The sequence below is a fragment of the Neopelma chrysocephalum genome, unplaced genomic scaffold (genome assembly GCF_003984885.1).
Source record: "Neopelma chrysocephalum unplaced genomic scaffold, ASM398488v2 Primary Assembly neopelma1_67, whole genome shotgun sequence".
Lineage (NCBI taxonomy): Eukaryota > Metazoa > Chordata > Aves > Passeriformes > Pipridae > Neopelma > Neopelma chrysocephalum.
The window spans coordinates 9,293,020-9,316,304 of NW_020897726.1; the positions used below are offsets into that span (position 1 = coordinate 9,293,020).

At 37.6% G+C, this 23,285-nt stretch overlaps 1 protein-coding gene across 13 annotated transcripts in view; it reads left to right on the forward strand.

Annotated features, from left to right (window-relative positions):
- HDAC9 (histone deacetylase 9) overlaps positions 1–23,285 on the forward strand; it is a 462,804-nt gene that overhangs the window by 424,879 nt on the left and 14,640 nt on the right. For all 13 annotated transcript variants that reach the window (XM_027684600.1, XM_027684601.1, XM_027684607.1 and 10 more), the window contains 3 exons: positions 7,733–7,866; positions 16,993–17,077; positions 22,165–22,318. In XM_027684600.1, the coding sequence (XP_027540401.1) occupies positions 7,733–7,866; positions 16,993–17,077; positions 22,165–22,318 (373 nt within the window). The remainder of the gene's footprint in view (positions 1–7,732; positions 7,867–16,992; positions 17,078–22,164; positions 22,319–23,285) is intronic.

Below are 23,285 nucleotides of genomic sequence, written 5' to 3' on the forward strand. Positions count from 1 at the left end.
TGAATGACAAGGTTCTGACATAACTTCTCTATTTGTGGAGAAGGCTGGATAGAGCCACCTATGTCATTCAAATGGTAGCTACAGTTCCTTTTACTCAGTGGGGGTTTACCAACCGTTTCAAGGCATCTGTGTGTCCTTTTAATAGTACGAAGAGGTACAAAGGGACTGTTGTATGGGTTGAAATCACATCCTTAATTCTTACATGTTTTTGTAATAGAACAGCATAATAGAAAGTTGCTCAATGTATTTTACTTGGGAATTGCAATTAATCAGAAGACTATAAGGAGTCAGACCCCAAAACTAGTTTCAATACCATTTCCTTTAGTGAATTTTACACATTACCTTTTCAATAAGTGGTGACAGGCAGTGCATTTCTGGGTGATTATAGCATATGTCAGGTGGGGTTAACGGGCACAAGGCCAGAGGGAAAGTGAATAACTGTTTGAGATGTACAGTAATCCCTTAGAAATGCACTGCCTTATTCCCTTCTGATTTTATAAAATGATGTTTATTAAACAATGTGATCCAAATCCTGAGGGGCACTAGGCCTCTGATACTAATACTGAGTTCACCAGGAGACTTGATGCCAAATTAGTCAGGAAATAGAGTGTTTACATCAAGCTATCCACCTAAAGAACCTATCCCTGGTATGCTTATTGTATCTATGTCGCTAGTCTTGAAATGATGAATGATCCACATCTGGAGGCTGTGTTTTTAGATAATGGTAAATGCTGATTAACACTGGCTAAGGAACTAGCTCTTAATTTAATCCGATATGTTGATGTGGCAAGGTCAATAAATGACTGCAAATAAAGTGAGAGCCCTAATTTGTAGACTCTGAGAAACTGTATAAGTTGGAAAGCTTGCTTAGTCCGTGTTGCTTATCTTGGCAGAATTTGTAGACCATCTTCAGAAAATGGCAGTCAATTCTGAGCTTCTGAGTGATGGGCTTTAAACCAGATCCTTTGTGTTAAGTCTCCTGTGTCAATTCAAAATTAACTGACTTGGCTTTTCATCAGTTAGAAAAAGAAATAAGACTAGATCTTCCCATCAGATTGTTTTCAGTCATAACTCAGTACCCACATTTCATCTATATTCAGAAACTTCACCCTACATATTTTAAAAATGTGTCAAGTTGGTTTTATAGGCAGTTATATTATAATAAACTTCTCCAAACTTAATCAAGCTTACTGATTTATTTGGATAGTCAATAGTAGTATCTGATTTTTATTCCAGTGTGGATTAGACACAGATTCCTCATACTTTAAATTGATTTTTTTTATCAGATATCTTGGTTTTTAGGCAACCCCGTACTGAGTTTAGACTCAGATTTGGAGATATAATCATCTGTAACTTGTAACATCAAATGCATATATTGTATATCAGTTTAAATCAGGCAACTTGATCAGATTTGGAAGAAGTTATCATGACAACTTTTGTATGCATTATCACCTTGGCAGATTTCACAGTACGTAGGACAGATGTCATAGATAATTATTACTCTGATTAGTCCATCTCCATAGAATCCCTTTAGAGAGTTGTTAATCTCCAGGAAAAAACTCCCCTAACTCCATGGAGAATCCTCTCACCTCACAGATGAAGCAACAGCTTTTTCCAGAGAGATCTGAATCCGAGATTCTGAAATGCCACTTTGTTATTTGAAGTTCTACAGTTTGTCTCTTGGCTTCTGCTTTCTGATGCAGAATGGCTACATGTTCTTGAAAAAAACAGTGAAGAACTCTGTTGGACGGATCATCTTGCATTCTGGTTGGCTTTACTTAGTAAAGGATTTACTAAATAGAAAGCAAAAATAAAAAAAGGGCGGGGATAGCAGGACAGTGGAGAAATTATTACTTAGGCCAGCTATGACATTGAGTAGAGATGAAGGGAATGTGAGGAAACAGAAAAAAAAGGAAGAGACAGAGAAAAGAGGTAGTAAGAATAGGGCTAAAATCATCCAGCCATTTTGGGAATATCTGAAGGTTCCTCCTTTGACTCTGGCAGCTGAAATCTGTGGTTGAATATTTTCCCTCTGAATCCACATGACAGCACTGTAACAGCCCTAAAAACTTCATCATTATTTTGTACATTACTATGACCTTTCCTTGGAGAATGCACAATCCCTAGTGCCTGATAATGCAGGTTACAAAAGAAATCACTTCCTTTTATTTTTAGCATGAATTAATTTGGAGAAAAGTTTGGAGGAGTCTTCTTCCTCCACGTATTTTCTTTGAGGAACATTTTGTCCAGTGGTCAGTGCTGCCATTATGTGGTGAAGGTGTACAAATTCCTCCTTCCTAAAGGACTAAGCAAATGCAGTAGACTATATGACACACTTGGATACGTCTATATCTCAAGAGAGTTGAAGATACACAAACCATCTTATTGAGCATTATCAAGGTGGCCTTTTACTGTAGTGAGTCAGGTTTGCATTTTTTGGCTTTCAAAGAGGTATCCTATGTATCCTTGAATATGTACTTAATAGAGATTTAATAAGTTATGTTCAGAGTAGCAGCTAAAGAGCAGCTAATTATGAAAAACATAGTGCTGTAGACCTAGCAAGCATGCAATAAAAACATCTATTACATAAATTGTTAATCCACAAAAAATGTGTTCCTGAGACCATTGGTATTTATTTAACATACAATTACTGTCTAATTTAATCTAAATTAAACGCCTGCTTGAGACACGTAATTTGAAGTGTTACTGAGCTTCCTTCTCCGGTATTAAAAGCAAGAAATCAGCAGCTAATGCCTGGAGGCCAAACGTACCATTTAAATTCAGGTACCTCAACACTAACATTTGTAATTTCAGCCATTTGGAAAATGTTTTTCATAAGAATGTATTTGGCATTAAAATCTCCCTTTCCCCCTCACTCAAGGCCACGTCCAGCCAACTGAGTCAAACCTCTGACTTAATCCAAATGAAATTTTGACTGAATAAAAGATCCTCAATTAAGAGATGAGAATAAAATGTTTTCTCTTATCATAGAACACAAGCTTTGCAAAATGTCCCAGCTCCTGCTAGTGCTGGAAGGGTCATTTGACTCCTGTATGGACATATTTATTTAGGACACGTACCCTGGTGAGTCAGGAAGTTATGTAAAAACTGACCCAGTTAATTTTAGATGCTATTGTTGGAAGAATATCAATGAAAATTAATCAAATAGTCATGAAGGAACCACAGGGAAGGAGCACAGAACACTGGTGGGTAGAATTTTGGCAGAGATCATTGCAACAGTTTTAATGAGAGGAAAACACATTCTCAAATAAATTAGCGAGTAATGACATGATTAAATGGTAAATAATAGTTAAATACATGCTTGGAGGTCCAGGACAGAGACTGTGGAGTTTTTGTGTTTTGCATGTATTCCTCTCCAGGCTGCTCCAAGTATCCAGAGGAGCTCACCAGAACTCTGCCTGTAATTTAGGGTTGGGTTGTAGCTTTTAAGACACTGAAGCCAAAAGAGCTGTTGGGGCCCTGCTCTTGAGGCTGAGAAAGCTGAGGCTTTCCCCATAGCTCTAAAGCTTCGCCAACCTTTCGATTGTTGATGTGTCCCCGTTCCTTCACCAGCCGCCTCCAATGAGCAAGGGCCAGCACCACGGCTTTGTTCAGCCTGCCATCAACCAAAGAATGACTATGCAGGAGACATCTGCTCTCCTTATGCACAGTGCTGGAGAGGGAAGGAGTCTCTTTTCTGCTGAGGCAGGTTTAGTCCCCACTAACTGGGTGTTTGCACATTTGCTGGCGAGCAAATTGAGTTGCATATATGACTGTTTATGCAAACAGTGCTGCGGTGCTGGCTGGGAGTGCACCCCATCCATATGGTTCCTTTCCCTGGCTGCTGAGGAAAGGATGTGAAAAGAATAACATTCACAAGTTGTCTTCATTCTCAAATGTTTCTTTTACAAAATGGGAGGCTGTACATACAAACTCTGGCTTGTTAGCTTCACTTCATCTAGACGTAACACAACACACGGTTGTGTAATGAGTCTGTTGGAGAGGAACTGACCCAGATAAGAGGTGTTTTACCTGCCTTCTGTTTCCCCCTTTCCATTTCAGGTACCTCAAAAACAACAAATGAAAACTGGAATAACTCTGGATTATCTTTTTATAGGGTTAAACATTTTTTTCTTGGTTTTCAGTAAGAACAGGTAGAGTACAGTTGCTCCAGTGACTTTGGTCAAATGAGGCAGAAGCCTCACCCTTGCCATTCCTTGCTGCTTGGCAGAACTACGAGTGTGAGGGGACCTTGTCTGTTATAAACAACAAAAAACCCCAGAGTCCTTACTGGGGCATCAGTCCACTAAAAGATGAATGACTTGCTTAGATGGTAATTCAAGTGATTAGCACACTGTGTCCTTCAGTAACAGCCTGACAGCTTGCTCAGTAGTATAATGCAATATTCATTTTCTCTCTTCCTGCCTTTCTGCAATAGAATATTTTCTTATATAAGTCTGAATGTTGTATCTCCTCCAATAATAGCACTGGAAGAGGAGAAAGGGTATAATTAAAAATTGCATGTTACTTTTGTTTTGAAAGTTTATAGAGGGCAAATAAGAGGTCATATACTGTTATTTATGTCTCTGGTGCATAACATATTTGAAATGGTTACAGTTTTAATCTAGTCTTTGCTTGAATGTACAATTGTGCACCCACAGGTTTTTTGTCCAAAATATATAAAACAGTTGGTGAGTGGGAATTTCAGAATTACTTAGTAGTGTTTTAATGCTGTTTCTTGTGGAAATCAAAGGTTAATCATAATATTTAATAAGATCATGGCAAATGAATGTTAAGTGCTTTTGCAAAGTTATACCCTGAATATCTAAATATGGGATCTGTGAAGGAAACAGGTACTTTTAAATTACAGAAATTATGAAAATAATAGTTGGCATAAAACCATTCTCACAATTTCCTGTCACACTGCATGAGCCTAATTTTAAAAAATGCTGCTACTTCTCTGAAGTACAAAGTCACTGAGCACATTTACAAGAAGATTTCAGCAGGCACAGTAGAAGTGCCAAGAACTGCTGCTGATTTCTAGAAATTCATGTGAGTTGAAAGATCCAGGACTCAAAATGCTTGTCTGACTCCTTTCTCACCTTATAGTTGGCCAGTGCTTGATCTCCTTATATCAGGGGAGATAATGGATTCTTTTAATGGTGCTTGTTACTATTTTCTTCTTGTTTTCCTTAATTATTTGGCATGAACTACAGCCCATCTTAAAACTATTATTTGACTGAGATTCCTTTCTTTCCATTTTCTTACTTCTACACTCCAGGGGATTTCCTTGAGAAACTTATTCTCTTTCATAGGTTGCTGCAGTGACACAAGATCCAAGTTTCTCTATTAAGAATTTCCATAACTCATTCAGTCACCTGCAATGTTGGTACCGTTGGCTAAAGTTATTTCCTCACTTTCTAGCAAGTCACCTTTACTTTCTCTGGGTAAATACACTGAAGAAAGGCCCCATCATCTTAATTTGTCTTGGAAACATTTTTCTTGTTACCGTGATCTCTATTAGGAAAGATGTTTTCTGTATGGCTCATTGCATCCTGATTCAGTCAGGGATGATTATTATAGCATTGATACTAGGAAAAACATTAGGAAACCAAGTAGATAAGCTAATATTGTAACAATGTCTATGAGTTACGTTATGTGTGGTTGTCTAAAAGGAGAAAAAGGCATAGCAAGAGTCTTTACATTTATTGCCACACATACCTCAGAAGATTACAATGTGGTGGTAGCAATATTTACCATCATAAAAAATTTCAAAATGTGCAGAGGAAACATGATAGAGCTTTCCCTTCATAGAATCTCTATAACACAAAGGATAATGTTGTCTTAAAAGTGGTGTTGGATTCCTCACAGACCCAAAGAGTGAGTTACAGATGTGGGAAGCCTGTGCCTGTTCATTCTTCTTCATTTCCTTTAAATGCTGTATCTACGACTCGCTTTGCACTCTTGGCACTCTCTTCTTATGAACCCACAGATCTCATGTGTAACATGCAGACAGAAATAAATCCTATAGGTAAAAGAAACTAAAAGTTGGCTAAAGATCAAAGGTTATCCTCATTCCACTCCTTCCTTCACTTTTATTATCCTGTCTAAATTTGGGTTTTTGTAGAGAGGATTGGGTGGGTGTTTTTTTGGTTTTGGTTGGTTTTTTTTTTTTTTGTTTCATGAGGAAAGGTTGAGTTTAAATGAGAGTTTAAGGTTTTATTTGTTTTTCAACCCTTTATGTACTTTAAACCACAGTGTAGTTACTTTGCTAGAATCAAGACTGCAGTACTTACAGGGTATAGAAGATTGTGCAGTGGCTCAAGGAAACAATATTTCACCTCAAGTGTTCTGTGATCATCTATAGATGAAGTGGCAAGTAGAGGAGGTTGTGTTGGTTTGGGTTTTTTTGTCTGCACAGATAATCCAAATCTGGTATCACTAAAGTCCCTATTCTAAAAACAGTTGGACATATGCTTAACAAAGTCCTAAAATGTAAACTAAATTAAACATGAGATTGCTTGTTTGTCAGATCAAACCTTAAATCTGTGTCTTGGAAAATTTGCTGGAAAATATGCTTGTAATTTTTAAAGTTTTTAATTTTCAATGGCCTTCTTCACTGGAACGTAGTAAAATGATGTGGATTTTCCTTCTTTATAGAAGCCCAGGCTTTAGCAGCTACCTTCTAAGTGCTTTATATAAGGGTATGAAATGCACTGGAATGAGTGGGGATGACCATCAGTAGAGCAACTAGTACAGACTAAGTGGAAAAGTTAAGAACAAGACGTGATGTTTAACGTCAATAGCTTCAAAGCTTTATTTATCATTACTTTCTTGAAAGAGATTAAACAAAAACAATAGTTGTCCTAGGAAACTACCACAAAAATTCTTTAAAAAATCTTCACTCCAAATTGACATATTTCATGCAATTTTTCTTGTCATTAAAAATGTAATAAATTAATTTTACTTGAATCACAGATGAAAACATTGTGGTAGTGTTTGTGTAGTTATAGATCACCACAGAAAATGAAGTACTATCATTTTTGGCTATGGTGCAGAGTTTCTTAGAACACTGTTGGTCAGGAATGAGGAATACTGGTAGAGATAGCTACAAAGTTCTGGACAGTTTCAGCTTACACCAAAACCTCGAATCAAAATAAGTGATCTAGTTGTTAGTGCTGCTTCCAAAAACACTTCAAGATGGAGCTAAAAGGTAACATATGTTTCCACTGTCTTTCAGTCCATGATTTTATATTATTCTGAAACCCCAAATACAAAGGAAGAAGCAATTTGTAAATAAAAAAAATACTTCATCATCTCATTTAATTATTTTTAATTATAGCACTATAGTTGAACTACAAATATAATTTGTCCTATCGATGATAAGTGACCAGAGTTATATCAGATCTCTCTAAATGACATGGGTATATATCACACATATGCAAATAGCAAGAGAATCCAGGGTGATAAAGGTTAACGAAGGTAAGAAGAGACAACCGCATGTTTCAACTAATCTGCAGCAATGAGGAATCAGCATGAGCGACATTATCGCACATTTGCCTCCAAACCATCTGGTGTGGGCCATGGTCAGAAACAGGATACTGGACCAAGTAAATCGTATGCTCCCTGTACAATATTTGAGAGCCTTCTATGTTCTCATGCACCAGATGTGAAATATACGTGTAATATCTGTTCTACTTTAATTATTTGCACTACTGTATTTGAATACTAGGTTTTGGTCACCTAACCAAGCAATTGCTGAAGTTAGCGGATGGCCGTGTTGTGCTGGCACTGGAGGGAGGACATGACCTTACTGCCATCTGTGATGCATCTGAAGCCTGTATAAACGCCCTTTTAGGAAATGAGGTAAAACATAAATCATACTAGGTGGAGAGAATGATCCAAGTTTTCTGAAGCTGCTTTGATATTCTTTTAGTAACAATGGTGTCAGTCTTTTTTTCATTTGGTATAAAAACCATGGAATTTGAACATGTCTAAGAAATGAGCAGACCTCAAATGAGCTGGTTTGGATAAATACCTCTAAATTAGATTGTTATACAAATACTTTAGTATATGCCTAAATTATTCCCAGTTCTGAGTAATATTTAATACCTCCAAAATGCTTTTAGTGATGTGCTGAATACAAGACTTGACATCATTGTTAGTCATTGGTGTGCATATTATCTATTAGGAATGGACCTTTCAGCTATCTATTGTGGAAAAAAAAAGCCTTTTGCAAAGTATCTGGTAATCTTAGGAATTGGATATTGCAAAGGCACATTTTTTGCAGTATTTTGACACCTAACTTCTGAAACATTAATAAAAATGTGTCCAAGATTAAAAAAAAAATAATAACTTAAAAGTGAAGATTCAGGTTGATCTGTCTAATTTAAATGAAGTTTCCAAGATTTTTCAAGCACTGTATATGTTATTTAACAACTTCTGAGAGGAGACTATAAGACTAAGTAAACATGAGTATGTGCCATTTATGTACACAAATGCAAGATAAGCGTTCGTATTAGTGAATTTTTTTCTGCTTTCCACTAGAAAATAGCTTTTCTCCTATAGATATGGTGAGAACAAAAACAAACTTGCTGAAGGTGCAGCCAAAATAATTTATGAAGGGACAAAAGCCTTTACCATAAATTGTGAATTTTGCAAGATCTTATTATAAAGTATAGTGTGTTACTTTTTTTTTCCCCTCTGGGGAAGTGTTAATAGCTATATAATCCATCCAATGAAATGTATTAGTGCCAAATTGCAACCTAGTCTGCCAGTTCCCTTCAAGTTCAAAACTTCATACCTATGTGAATAAGGTGAAATAGTATGTCTTCTGATGGGTGTTGAATAGAAAGATTTTCTTAGTGTTCTTTTCAACCTTTGCTTTTCATATTTATGACACATCAATAACAATATTTTAATATTGTAATATTAATAACAATATTAATAATATTTTATTATTTTTTACATTATACGTGCAATGACTAAAGTGTTAGCTTTTCCAAAGATAGTCTCAGAAATGTAGACACCAAAAAAAAAAAAGGAGGAAAAAAGCTTTCGTCGGGTTTTATCTACTGTCACCTTTGACAAGCTCCACAAGGAAAGTGCTATGTGCTACTGAAAAAGCTGCTCAGCTCAATATTAGTCCTTTTATTTAGATGCTGAAATATGGATTATGCAACCCAGCTTGAGGCATTTGACAATCTTAGTTAATGCAGTATTGTCTTCCTGGTCAGCTGCCATTCCAGGGCACTCTTATTGATATTTCCATTGTCATCTTCCCTAGGAGAGTAACTTATGACATCAGTGGCTTTTCATAGCCCTTCTAAACTCATTCCTTGAAATTTGCACCCTTGTGGGGCTAATGCGAATGGTACGATACTGATGATGTGATGTGTCCTCCTGTGTGTAGGTGCCTGGGTCCCTCTATCTAGTTATGACCATTTGGTGGTGCTACCCATTTGTGAAAACTGCCTTATTTTGTTTTAACACTATATCACACTCAACTATTTCTGCTGTCACCGACATTATCCAATAAAAAATAGTGATTGTGAGAAAAAGGAATTGGATAAGAGTACTGGAATAAAGATTTTCTTCCATTTTAGAGTAATTACAGACCAGGAAATTAGATAAATTGTAAGTCTATCTGTTTGCAAAATATAACAAAGTAAATTTCGGGAGAGACAAAAATTCACTAACTGAGAATGAAGACAGAAATAACCATGCAGCCATTTTTCATTCACTTGTAAAAGAACATGATCCATAATAACTTGAGACATCTCGTGGAATAAGCATTATTCTGATGTGCTCTTACAGCATTTTCTTGTGGGACATGCATCAAATGGTCTGGTGCAGCATAATTTCAAAGACACAATACGCTGTGGCTGCTAAGGAGAGAAAAGTACTCCAGAGAGGATGTTGTTACCAAGACTACCATAAGAAACTGTCATTGGCGTAAAAGAATAAGTAAAGGTGTTGCTGAGGAGCAGACATTAATGAGGAATTCTGATACCTAGTTAGCAGTTAGAAATCAGCACATCTGCTGACATCTATAGATTTATGGCAATATACACCACGTGGCCCACAGCATATACATTGCTTGATTTCAGCATACTATTAATGAACTTGCAGAGCAAATTCCAAGCATGTTCTGCCCAGGACAGAAAAAAACTTTTTTTCTTTAAACAACCAATTACTGTAATTTGTGGATGCATTCTTCCCTGAATGCAATTCTTTACAGGTGATTAATAGGATAATTAGAAGTTATTATCTGCCTTCCACTTTTACAAACAGTGGAACCCTAGTTTAAAAACATTGGCAAGATGAACTTCAGTTCTAAACACTACACATATAGTTGAACTCAAATTAGAAAGGTTGGGAAAGGCTTTGTGAGGTACCCTGCAGTTTGTCAGATGTATTTATTCATGTGCTGAGGATTAGAATTCATAAACATTTTGCAGAGCTTTTTGAAAACTTTTTCTTTTGTTTTGTTGGTTTTGGCCAGGACTTGTCAATACAAAAATTCACTGTGTCATATGTTCTATTACCAGTAGAATAACATTTTTTAAAAAAATGGTAAAGCCAGCCACAACTTCCAACTTTCATGGAGCACTGGTCTGATATATAGAGGTAATATCAAATTTGCAAGTGCAAAATGCTTTCTTAATTTCTCTCTGAGCACCAAGAAGGAAAACAGTTTGACATCCAAAATACATAAATTTTGTTCTTATTTATATATGGCTTATATAAATAAGTGATTTTTTTAGCAAGACAACTTCTCAATCTTCTCTTAAAAAATGTGAGTGAAGACACTATGAAAAGAATGCCCTATCAAATTAATCTTCTTTAAATAATTGGAGCATGAAAGGACTGGTAGAATTAACGTAGGACTTAGAAGAGATCCACACCCTTTCTGATCAGCGGCTGGAAAGCAGGCAAGGCACCCTATAGTACCTGAAATGGCTCTATCTAGTTTGGTTGTGTGATTCCCTCCCTAAATAATGAGCAAATTAAAAAGGAAATTATAGAATTAAAATTAAGGATAAATTTTATAAAGATAAATTATTAACTAGAAAGTTTACATATAAAATTGCTTTTAAAATATTTTGATATCTTAGGGTTTTCTCTCCATACTTCTGTCTACAAGCAGGAAATTTCCATGTCACTTCAAGAAAAACCCATTTGACCATTTGCAGAGCTGATTAGGAGCACTGTAGGTTATCTCCTTGGAAGGAAATCTTCCTAAGAGGTGAGAAGAGATTAAGCAGTTGGATTCCCTTGAAATCCAAAATGTAAACATGGAAAACCTTCTGGAAGGTGAAAAGGCAAGATGAGCATCAGTTGCCTTAAAATAGTCCTGAATTTTCTCAACATGATTTGCGAACTTGTCCGTTAAAAGAGCATCTGTCAAAACAAAGGAAAAGATAGATTCGGATAATTGCAAAAAAGACATTGCTTTTAAACATAAGCATTTCTGAGATTATAATATATAAGCTTAAAATTAATTATTTCATTTATCTACAGTTTTTCAGAGATTGGTTATATAGTTTTAAATACTCATTTTAAAGTGTATATAGGTATACATATTACTTCAATTAAGAAAACCATCAAATTTTAAGATTTGCATTTTATTCCAAGAAGTTTGTGAAAATTAGGTTGAATATTGAGATTTTCCCCCAAAATCTTTGTCACAGAGTATGGAAGTTCCACACTATTTTGTTGATCCTAGCTTTAGTGCTATAAGACCTCTGCTATGACTTTTGGTGCCAGGTGGTGGTGAGTGAGGCTTCTCTAGACATGCAAGGGTAGGTTCTACTTTCTTTCCTCCACATTACTTTTGAAGAGTCATTATTTGGATCTAAAAAGTCCTTGGGCACAAGTTTTTCTTGAGATCAGTATGCTAAATCCTGCATCTTATTTCCAACATAACTGCATTCAGGTAGGGGCTTTTCTGCAGCCGGAAAGAGTAAGGAAGGATTTCTTCAAACACAAAACTCTTTGTGTCAAAAACTAAGGATTTAGCTCTTCTTTCATCTCATCCCTTTTCAAGTAGCCAGGTGTGATAATTCCATGGGACACAGAAGTCAGTCTAGCATCATGGTCCCTCTGATCTGTCTCTGGGTTTGGGCAGTGTCTCTTAGCTCTCTGTCGTACAGCAGTTTGCTGTGGTCTATAACAAGTGATAATTAGTCGCAGGCGGGGTCATGCTCTTCTTTGCACAGAGGAAGCAGAGAAGTGCAGTCCACAGTGTGCTCTGCCCAGCGGGACCCTGCAACAAAGGCGCAGAGAGGATGCATGTCTGTTCTCATTGACTGTGGCGGCCAACGCTGAATTTGGCCCTGAGTGTGAAAACATTTTTAAGTGACTAAATTTAACATCTTCTAGTAAATATTCTTCTGGCTTGAATTTCAGTCTGAAGCACAATTTGACAAAACATTCTGATTGGTTGGCTCCCAAGCGTGCTTGAAAACTTACACCGGACAATTTTCTTGCAGAGTGTGAAGTATGTGCTTCTTTCTTGCAATCTGTTGAGCTGGCATTTAGGAGGGGATGGTAATTTAATGGGAAAGCTCGTACTCTGCAGCTTTCCTGCTGCTGATGAAAAGTTAGCGTTTTCTTCTTTGTGGAATTCAGTGTGAATCTGGGGCTGCTTGCCAGCTAGGCAGTGAGCTCTGCCAAGAGGTCCTGGTCTTCATTCAAAGGGGTTATTTACCAGAACAGGTAAGCATTCCTCTCTTCAAAATGGAAGTATTCACGGAAGTGAATATGATCTGAGATCAATTTTAAATTGCATGATAAACTTTCTCACAATCTCACATCCTCATTGTTAATCTGAGTCTAATAGTAGAAAATAATTAAAACTGAGTCTGATGCAACTGTCAACTGCTGCTCGCACAAACCCAGAGTCTAGAAAGAAAGATCTAGACGGGATAGGAAACTGGAGCAATGTATGTGCCAGAGGTCAACATGGTGACATCAAAGTTCCCAAGGTGGGCAGTGCTAGTCAGTGAGTGGTTTGGCTGAGGAAACAGAATATTCTGATTCCAAAGTTACATAATGCCAAGGCATCACTTGTTTTTCAGGGACCAATAGGTACTAATGACCCGTTGTATTTTTGAACTTACTCCCTGCTGAAATGTGTTTTGTTTATATACTGCATTATAGCAGTGGATCACAAAAATACCTGCCTGAAATGTTTTATGTGTAATCAGAGAGTGCAGTAACTTTGAGAAGATTGCTTATACAAGAACACATAATATGGAGGACCTGTGAGATCTTTTAAATTAGTCCTCTGTAATCATAGCCAACTTTAGGAGCAGCAAAGCTCAGTCTTTGTGCTGATATTCTGATATGCTTTTTACACAGTGTAACCAGAAGAGGGTGGTTGTAGTGCTTCCCCCTGCAGCCCTGACATCCCTGAGGAGCCTGTCTGCCTTCTCCCCTTTCTCTGCTTCTTGCAGGACTTTCCATACTTCTTACCTTATGCTTGCACTTGCCTCATTTGTCAGTAATCTCTAGCTGCAACAATCTTCACTGAAGCTAATCTTGGTGCTTTAAAACATGACATTGCTAAGGACCGTGTGGATATTGCTAGAATTTTCAGCTCAGTACAGACTGCTGTAGTTTCAAATTCTCTCTGCGTTCCCCAGGATCAATTCAGATCCCTTTCTGGGCACATAAAATTTCCATCATTAATTCCTTCTTCAAACACTTGTTGATATGCCTCTGGTAGATTTAGGCAGCCCAAGTGATTTTTGCCTGTTTACATTGTTTTTCCTCTTTTGAAAATGATTAGTTGGCACAGTTTCTACTTTCATCTGCTACTTTGGGCACAAAAGCCCAATTCAGCCACGTATAAGCTTTGGAAATGTGACCCTTTGTGACTGGTCTAAACTGCCTGTACAGTGGTTTGGTTATTTCTGCAGAGTTGAACTGTTCTTCTCTGAAAGATTTCTTTCGTGATGGTGTATTTCCAGTGCGCTTTTCAGCTTTCTTCCTATTGGCCTCCAGATTTAATACACTTCATGGTCTGAATGGCAGTAAGAGTAGGAGGGAAGGTGATGCTGCCATATATGCCAGATGTAGAGTGATTTCTTTTGTTCAGTGTTGGGTCTAACTGCTGATATTTTCCAGGGACACCTCTACGTCTATACAGTTGTATCCAACCAGTGGATAACTGCCAACAGAAATCATTCTTTTGAATGCAGACAGTCTCATTTCAAAGTGTATAGAAATAGCTGCCATAACCCACTGTCTTTATTTCTGCAGTGTTTTTGTAACGGTACTGCATTTTGGGCTGAGCAGGGTATATGATGTAATGAACTTTCTTGTGGAGCCTGATAAAGTTGCCCTGATATGAAAGAGGGTCTAAGGTCTGTCAGGCTATCCTTAAGGGTGAGGAGACAGAATAGCTCAGAAATCTGCTTCAGCCGAGCTTGATATACAAAATGAAATTTTTGTGGAAAAAAGAGTTGAGGAAATGATCAAGCATAACCATTATACTCACATCACCTGCAAATCTGTTAGTAGAGCTAACAGATGGGGTAATGATTGGAAGAAGTGTTGAATGTTTTACTCTTTCTTTAAGAATCCATCAGCTTATGCTGATTTCTAAAAACCCACCTGCCATTTCTAAATATTCACTTGATATGTCTAGATATTCAAATGCAGCTTACTTGTTAAAAAAATTATTTCTATACTGACAAATAAAGAGATGAGTTTTATAGATTAAGAAAAATCAAACCTTTTTTTTGTTTGTTTGCTCTAAAGAGGGCAACAAAATATCCACCTTTTACCAGAAAATCTCCTCTAACTGTCTCTGCATCAGTTGTTCCCAGCTTAATACTTAGTACAAAAGGTCTGCATAAGGAATCTCGAGGTATTGAAAGGGAAAAGCAAGACACAGCTATCACATATTGCAGTCTGGCAATTCCATAACTTTTACTATTATTCCTACTGCTATAGCTTGGAGCTGTTTTGTTCTGTTTCAGGGAAGTGAATTGGTCATCAAAGCCTTAGGAATTAGGAAATTGTCAAAACAGGACCTTAAACTACTGTTTGCTTCCCCTTATGTGTTCCTGTACCCAACACGACCAATCAGACCTTCAGTTTTGTACTCTTCCTGGACAAATGATAGATTACTTTAAACAGAAAATGACTAGTGATAAAGCAAATGCTGTTTATCTGCATAACTCAAGATATAGGCCATTGGTTTAAAATCTATGAAGCCTGATCTGTTGGTGGGCATTTTTGTAGATACAGAGTTTCCCCATGGGCACCTGCAAGAGTTATCAAATAGAGTAACCTATGAAGATCATAAAGTAAATGTGGTTCAAGTATTGCAAATGTATCTGTAATGATTATTTGTATTGTAATTGCTGTCTTTGTTCTAATCCACAATGCATATTAGATACCAACAATATTCTTTTTCAAGTTGGCCTCTTTGGTAACGAAGTAGAGCTGGGACCCAGTCAGGTCCAACCAGCACTTCTCTGCACACTTGTTCACTGTGCAGAATGGAGTAATTTATGCTATTTGAAAACAAAACATAGTGCTATTGTTTCTAGCCATAAGAAAATCTGCCAGCTGCAATGCCATATGGGCTTCTAAGGCAATAATGACATGAACAGCCCTGTTCATTTTAGTTACCAAGACTCCAAAAGACTGGTGATATTTGCAATGTCTTTATTGCTGACAGGCATTCACTGCTGATTGTAACAGCAGGATCCCAGAAGTTCTGGGATTTGTAGCTGAGCTTGCTTAAAATAGCACCAGTAAGGGAGTATCCACACTACAGTTACTTTCCACTTTGTTTACTTGGATCAAAGTTGATTTTATCTTGTTGGTGAGTAGCAATGCAGCAGTAGCAACCTGAAGGACAATATATGATGGCTACTGAACTATTAACTTCACAGAGGAAGCTCCTTGGGTGGGCTTAACTTGACCTAGTTTAAAATAGACCCAGGCATGCTTAAGAAAGGAGTTTTGTCTGCAGTACAGATGTCTCCTGTCAACGGTGGTTGAACTTTCTTAGCTTTAGAGAGGAGAGATTGGTATTGATAACGCTCTTTTTGGTCCACCTTGACACAGTTGCTACTCCTCAGGAAGCATGGCTGCACACCCAGCCATGGCAGCCTATGTGGGGAAGCAGAAAAAGTGGCTGGACTCTAAGCATAGTTCAAGGAGAATATAGTTATTAGAGTGAAAGAAGAAACATTTAGCCCAAAGAATTTTTTAATCTTTTTCTAGGAGAAAATGTGTGGAAGGTGGATAAAAAAATCTCATGTGAGTGAATGTCAAAATACAGTTTGCTTGGTATATCTGTCCATTTCAAGACAAAAATAACTGTGCAGTAGCTGAACACTTTGTGCTAATGCAGCCCTACTCAAAGAATATACAATTAAAACTGGCTAATTAAAATGCAGCTGATTCTATAAAAAATCTACTTAGAGAACTCTTACTGTTGATCTGCATAACCCTTTATCTACTGATTTATTTGAAATTAATGTAAAGTTAGTAAAAGCAGCTGTTTTTATGGTTTTACCCTATAAACCTTAAAATGTGTAAGATGGTTAGATGTAATAACACCAGAAAAATAAAGATAATAGAGTGCACACTTTGGTTCCAGTGCGGCTTCAGCAAGGTTTTGTTTGGAGTGCCCAGCTGCGTATACAGACGCAGTGGAATTTGGTTTGTGAGGAACCTACAAAAATTACACAAATAACTAGCATTTTTTTAATGAATAATACACAGACATGCACCTGCTTCAGAGACTCTGTAGATTAGTCTTGCAGCCAATAGAAAAGCCCCTTGGAATTCAATTACATGGCTGGAAAACAGAAAACAAAATCATGGCTATACATTTAGAACTGATATCAGCAAAATGTTAACCAGTTCTTGGGCTGAGTTTTTCCTGAGGATTAGGTTGTTTCAGTTTGTTTTATGTCTCTGTGGCTTATTGAATATTTATATTATTCTATTCTATTCTTTCAGCTGGAGCCTCTCCCGGAAGATGTTGTTCACCAAATCCCCAATATGAATGCAATAGCTTCTTTAAAAAAGACCACTGAAATTCAAAGTATGTTTCTCAGTTTGAGTTGGTGGGTTAGTGGGTTTGGATTAATTTTTGATTATTAATTAATGTCATAGACATTATTGTTTCAGAGAAAAAAAGTGGGCAAATGTTTTATGTATTAACTGACATGCTGTGTCTAATGTATGTATAGCTATGCTTTTATTTTTGTTTCTTTGACATCTCTTTATTTCTGCTATGTATTTAGCCTTAAAAAACTAACACACTAAAATTATTTAGAGATTTACAATTCCTGAATATTCCCAAATCTTTTCATTCCAGTGCAGCTTGAATGAAATAGATGCTTGTCAGTGAGGGACAGGAACAGACAGGTAAACTAGAGTTCTAACAAATAGTTTCTTCAGATTCTGTTTGTGCTGCTCTTTACAAGGTATTCACTTTGAGATGCATAGGAGCTTGAGATAAAGCTAAAAAACTCAACATGGGCTCTGATCCGTGCAACAATACTGAAAAATACATTATTCTGTTTCTGGTGCAGAGGGTACGTTATAGCTTCACTTTTGTGCCCTGACCCTAATCCTTTACTACCCAGATGCTTCAGGGCATTTGCTTACTGAAAAACTTTCTCTATGCCATCAGTTGCTTTAATCCAACTGAGCACACTTCCTTAAGTTCTCTCACCTTCTGTTCTCTGCCATTTTACCGAGGCAGTGGGAACTTCCTGACTTCTAATGTTTGCTGGCTCCTTAACAATAACAAATGGATAACAAATATTTTTCTTTGTGTTAGATGAATCACAAATAATTGGGATTCATCTACATAAAATAAATGCAGTTTTTAAAAGGGACACCATGCATTATCCACTGACCATGCAGTGGTTTTCAATCTGATTTGAATTGTAAAGTGACAAAATTCATTGTAGGCATATAATTCATCCTTCATATCCAGTAGATACCTATATATGCAAATGCTCTAACTAAATCAGCTTTATATGATACATTCCAGTAAATCCTTTTTACTGAGTGGTATGTCCTAGGATATCTCATGAGTTAAAATTCCCTGTTAGTAATCTGTTAATGATCTGGAAGGAGTCAGCAAGTTAAGGAGACTCATGTACTGTGCAAGATAGAAAAGATTTTCAAATTATAGTAAGGACAGAATGCTGCACACAGGCCACATGAGGAAAGATGCAATTCTGTTTGAAATAAGACGTATTTAACAAAAAATGGATCTGAAACCAAAAAAGGGTGAATTGAGAAACAAACAAAAAAAGGGCTCTAGAAAGGCATGGTGTCTTTACTAGAAATACACACAAATGATGGCAATTGAGAAAGAAGGAGTGGATTAGGAACAAATATATAGTGTAAGTCTGAAAACATAGTCCAGAGCTCTGCAGAGTGACTTAATTTTGCCACACTTAGGTTTGAGCTGAACCAGTACAGTCTTGCAGTCCGGTGGGCTGTTCTTCGGAAACCTAAGTCATGCTGCTCGGGGTTTGGAGCTATTCATACTCAATATTCTGCCTTTTCTTGCAGATATTACCTAAAAAGTTATGTATACGTCATTTTGTCTGGGGAGAGACCAAGTATTAGAAAGGAATATGCTTGGATGACAGAAAGGAGCACTGAGGAAGTTCAGTGCGGCTTTATGGATTATTCATATTTAGATCTAACTAAGAGAAGCAAGTGTGTGTGGAATATTATGGGGAGTTATGCAGGCTGGAGAGCATTAGGCTGTGAAATAGCACCTCAAGACATACTGAGAAAACCTGATTTGTTTGGATCTTTGTTTGCATGTATATTGGATTTGTTTTTCTGTGATCCAACTTTCATAATGAATGTTAGCAATATTTTAGAGCAAATAAGTCCCTCCTCTGTGCTTTTTGCAAAAACTTGAAGCTACAATACTTAGAAAATAAGAAACAACTTTTTTCTAACTAAAATAGAATTTGTATAAATGTTTGGTATGTGACAGTGATCCAGAGATCCTTTGGAAATTTAATACATTTGGAAGTAGCAGTTCCCACACCCATGTAATATGCTATTTCTAAACAATCCTGTTCACCAGCTTGCATACTACCCCCAAACACTTTTTTTTTCAAGCAAGCCATGGTATGGCATGTCCAAATCTATCTGTGAAAGACAATTACAAATGCCTGTAACAGTGACAGAAACATTCCCTTTTATTATTTCCTGGTAATAATCAGTGCTCCCACAAATCTTTGAGGGAGACTTAAGCACATTTTCATGCTGAAAGCCAAAGCATACCTAGAAGACTGATTTGGTTTCGTTGTTTTTTTCTTGCAAGCTGTGATTGCTCATGTTTTGTATGAATGAAACCAGCAGCATGCTTCATTCTTTCCCCTGAGTTCCACCAAGTTCTTCTCAATGAATGTAACAGGACCGGTAGAATTTCACATTCCAGTAGAGAACAGCAGAAATGGCATTTTCAGAGATGTGAGCAATTTGAGGCAGATGCTTTTTGAGCTCATTTAATTGTCAATCCACAGCATACCTAGAACTTGTAACAAAGCTCCTTTGCAGCTGCATGCTGTGATTGCCTCTCCATTCCACAACACCTTGCCTCCAAATCTTTCAACTGAACACGGATTCAAGGCCTGTAGGTTTTGTGTACAACACATAAATGTTGTCCCAGATAAAAAGTAGCTTGCAGAGCTGCTCTGCTTACCCCAGGTGTTTGTAGAGTTTTCTGATTTTAAAGAAAAACCTCTCGTTGCTTTTTCACAAGCATCACAAAGCTCTCTTTGCATGAGGTACCTGCTAGCTACCTGGATGCTATTCCTAACTGTGACTGCTTTAAAATTTCCTCTCACAAAACCACAAACACCCTGCCACGTACTTCCTTTCTCCAGGACCCTCCACTGCAGTATAGGTGCTGCCACCTGCCTCCTGGACTGACTTTACTCTCTTTCTTTATCACTGAAGCCCCTCTCATAATTCTCAATGCATGGAAACAAGGAAAATCACCAATCACATGGGCGTGAAGGGCAGTTAAATGGGCATAGAGAGCCCACTAATATGCTTGAATTGGCCCTGAGTTTTAATGTTACAAGAAAGTCAGGATTCAGGGGGCAGCTGGTGTGTGAGCCTGTGTGTGAATGAACCAATGTGATGTAGCAGTCCTCACTGATGCTGTTTTATTGTTGCTGCAGGAGAGCAACACAGTGGTAGCTGGGTACTAATATTTTATTTTATGAATAAGAGCCCTTGAAAACTCCAGCAGTGAACATGGGTTCATTTCTTTTATAGGCAAGAGGGGGTATTATTCCCATGCCAACAGATTTGATTTTCTTGCACATCTGTTTCTGCAACAAAAACCCCACCCACTCTGTGAACATTTAGCTCATAAATTATAGGGTTTGAATTGGGTGTATATTGCAAAGACTGACTTTTGCACATATGATCTGTGAGAACATTGTGGAATGCTCATATAACTTTTTTGTTTGTTTTTAGTGTATTTTTTAATGAATAGAGAATATGGTCTCTGAGCACAGTAATAATAGAGAATATTTTTGTCTTGTATTTATAAAATTTGCCAGGCTCCAATCACTGAGCCTACTGTTATGCACATAACTTTTTAGCTCTGTCTTTCATGTTTTTGGAGCAAAGCCAACCTCCTAACACTTAATCTCAACTTTGTAGGATACTTAATACACTTTACATTTTATCCCCAGAAGGTCCCTGTTATTTAAAGATTCTGCTAACTACTCAAACGTGCACACTATTAGAGTTCAAAGAAACACTCTGGCCATGCTCACTGGTTGTTCTTGAAGATTGACTTGGGCTTTCATCTTGCAATGATGTTTTTGAATAAAGACATTTTCAGGCTTTATTGACAGCTGCTTTCTCACTGGAGGGAAAAGTTCATCTTTCCAAAAGCCTGAAACTGTGTTGAGAGCTGTGTTACCAAAGAAGTGGTTTTCGGCAGCCTGTGTGCAGCACAGGCAGCACCACTGCTGGCCTGGCCTCCCAGCTGTCAAAGCCTCCAACTACCCTCTGGATAAGCACCTCAGCTCGGCCCACTGCCCAGCTGCCAAAATCCTCCTTTTAGTCCTCGGAGAAGTCCCCTACTTGATCCCCACTCTTTCACAGCTGTTGAAACCCTCTGTCTAATTCCCAGATAAGTACCCTGATCCAACCTCTGCAGCAGCTGCTGAAAGCTTCTTGCTAAACACTGAGTAAGCTCTGGTCCAGACTTCCCAAAGCTCCTAATTCCCAGGTGTCATCCACCTGGCAATTAGAGAGCACTCAGTGTTTTGCTGGACTATAAGAAATATATATGTAAATTCTCTCTTGTTCATACGGCTATCAATAATCAATCTATTTCTTAATAGCCCTGCAGTAGCAGACCATTTTATATGTTGAGGATGTGTCACCTGCCATTATTGTTTGTGTCTCTTGAGGACCTTCTTCTGTTGCAGGCAGAAAGCTGAAAATATTCATGTGTTTAATCCAACGCTGTGTTTTTACACGGCAAATTTTACGCAGCGAACCAGAAGTCTCTATTCCTTGTGATATCTGGCAGCTTTCCAGCAACAGCCAGTTCATATATGAAAGTTTTAAATAAATTATTGTTCTAGTATACGCCCTGAGGTTGGAGGAGAAAGAACATCCAGGACTAACAAACCTGATTGTTCTGGCAACACCACTTCAGTCCGAGCTGGCATTTCTGACTTTTTTCCTTTTCAAGACAGTGCTGTGTGAGCACTTTGTACAGTAATGTACATTTTTCTACATTTTGCTGTATATGCATCAACTTTCTGCCCTATCAGAGCTTCTAGTTATTAGCCCTGCTCTGAACTCTCTTCACCTTGCGTAGATAAAGGCAATAGCCTGCCTGACAATCTGTGTTCATTAGTCTGTGTGTTACTCCTTCAGTTTATTACCTTGTGGGGAAGGGTGTGACACAGCCCTTGGAATGAAAGCACTTTCCAACTTGGCATTCCTAGGTTCAGAAATATATGTCTTCACTGCAGTCTGAAATTTCAACTGTACTGCTTACACCACAGTGATTTTAAATTATAATCACTCAGTGTTGAACTAACTGATTACTGTGCTTGTACCACCATGCTAGCTAAAATTCCCATAAATTATTGTGTGTGTTTTTCTTAGGCAAGTACTGGAAGTCAGTGGAGCCATACTCTGTGCCAGTGGATTGTGCTCTGGCTGAGTCTCAGCAACAAGAGAGGGAGGAGACAGAAACAGTATCTGCTATGGCCTCTCTTTCAGTGGATGTTGAGCAGTGTATCCCTCAGGAAGGCAGCAGGTAAGTGTATGAAATCATTGGAGAGAACAAGCCTTTTGCTCCAGCCAAGTGAGATGAAGAAATAGATAGACTAGGCTTGCTTCAAAATTATCTGCTGATTGAGATACTGGAATTTTTCATACCTGGATTTGAGTGCTCTTACTTGGCCTCTGGAAGCAGAGGTATTCTGTGCTAGCAGTTTTGGTAAGGTTTTTTTTTTGGTGTGTCTATTTCTTCACTAAAGCTCATGATTAGTACAAGGACCTTGTTTTCTTCCCATGTCTGATGCTCGCTGGTACATAAAAAGTGCAATATCCATATGAGGTAAATAGACATGATCAAATGTAATCAACCATATTCTTTTCTCATTGGAAGCTTTTCAAATCTGTTTTAGTTTTAATTTTCTAGGAAGGCATTTAACACAGATGAATTTAATAAGAATGGACTTAAATCATTATTAAATGATATTAGACAGGCATTAAAAGTTACTTCCCTGGAAGCAGTGGAACAGTGCCAGTATAAAACTTAAACCAATCTTGACAAGGATTAGGGCCAACATTTTCTGTGTACCAAGATGAAGGTAGACCGGCAAAGAATGAGAACACTGTTTTTTCCGGCTTGTCATCTGCTTTTTACATTAATGAAGATTGTTTTCAATTTCCAAATTGAGAAAATGGTACAGTAAGTGCTGTTGTGTTTTTTGCCAATTACAGATGAAAAGAAAAATGGATAGCCACTGAATACTGTGTCATCTACAATCAGAAAAGTCACTGCAGAAGTTCTTGGAATTTCCTATTTTTTCATTTTAAGGACAAACATTCCTGGTCTTCACCAGTATAGAAAGACCCAAAATGTAGTGGAACCATTCAGTTTCCATCACACAGAAAAAACAGGAGGGAGGAGGAAAGATGAAAAAAGCCTTATAAGGAGACTCATCGGCTCCCTGAGGGGTATGGAGCAGAGCTGTAGCAAGATGAGAGAAAGGAGG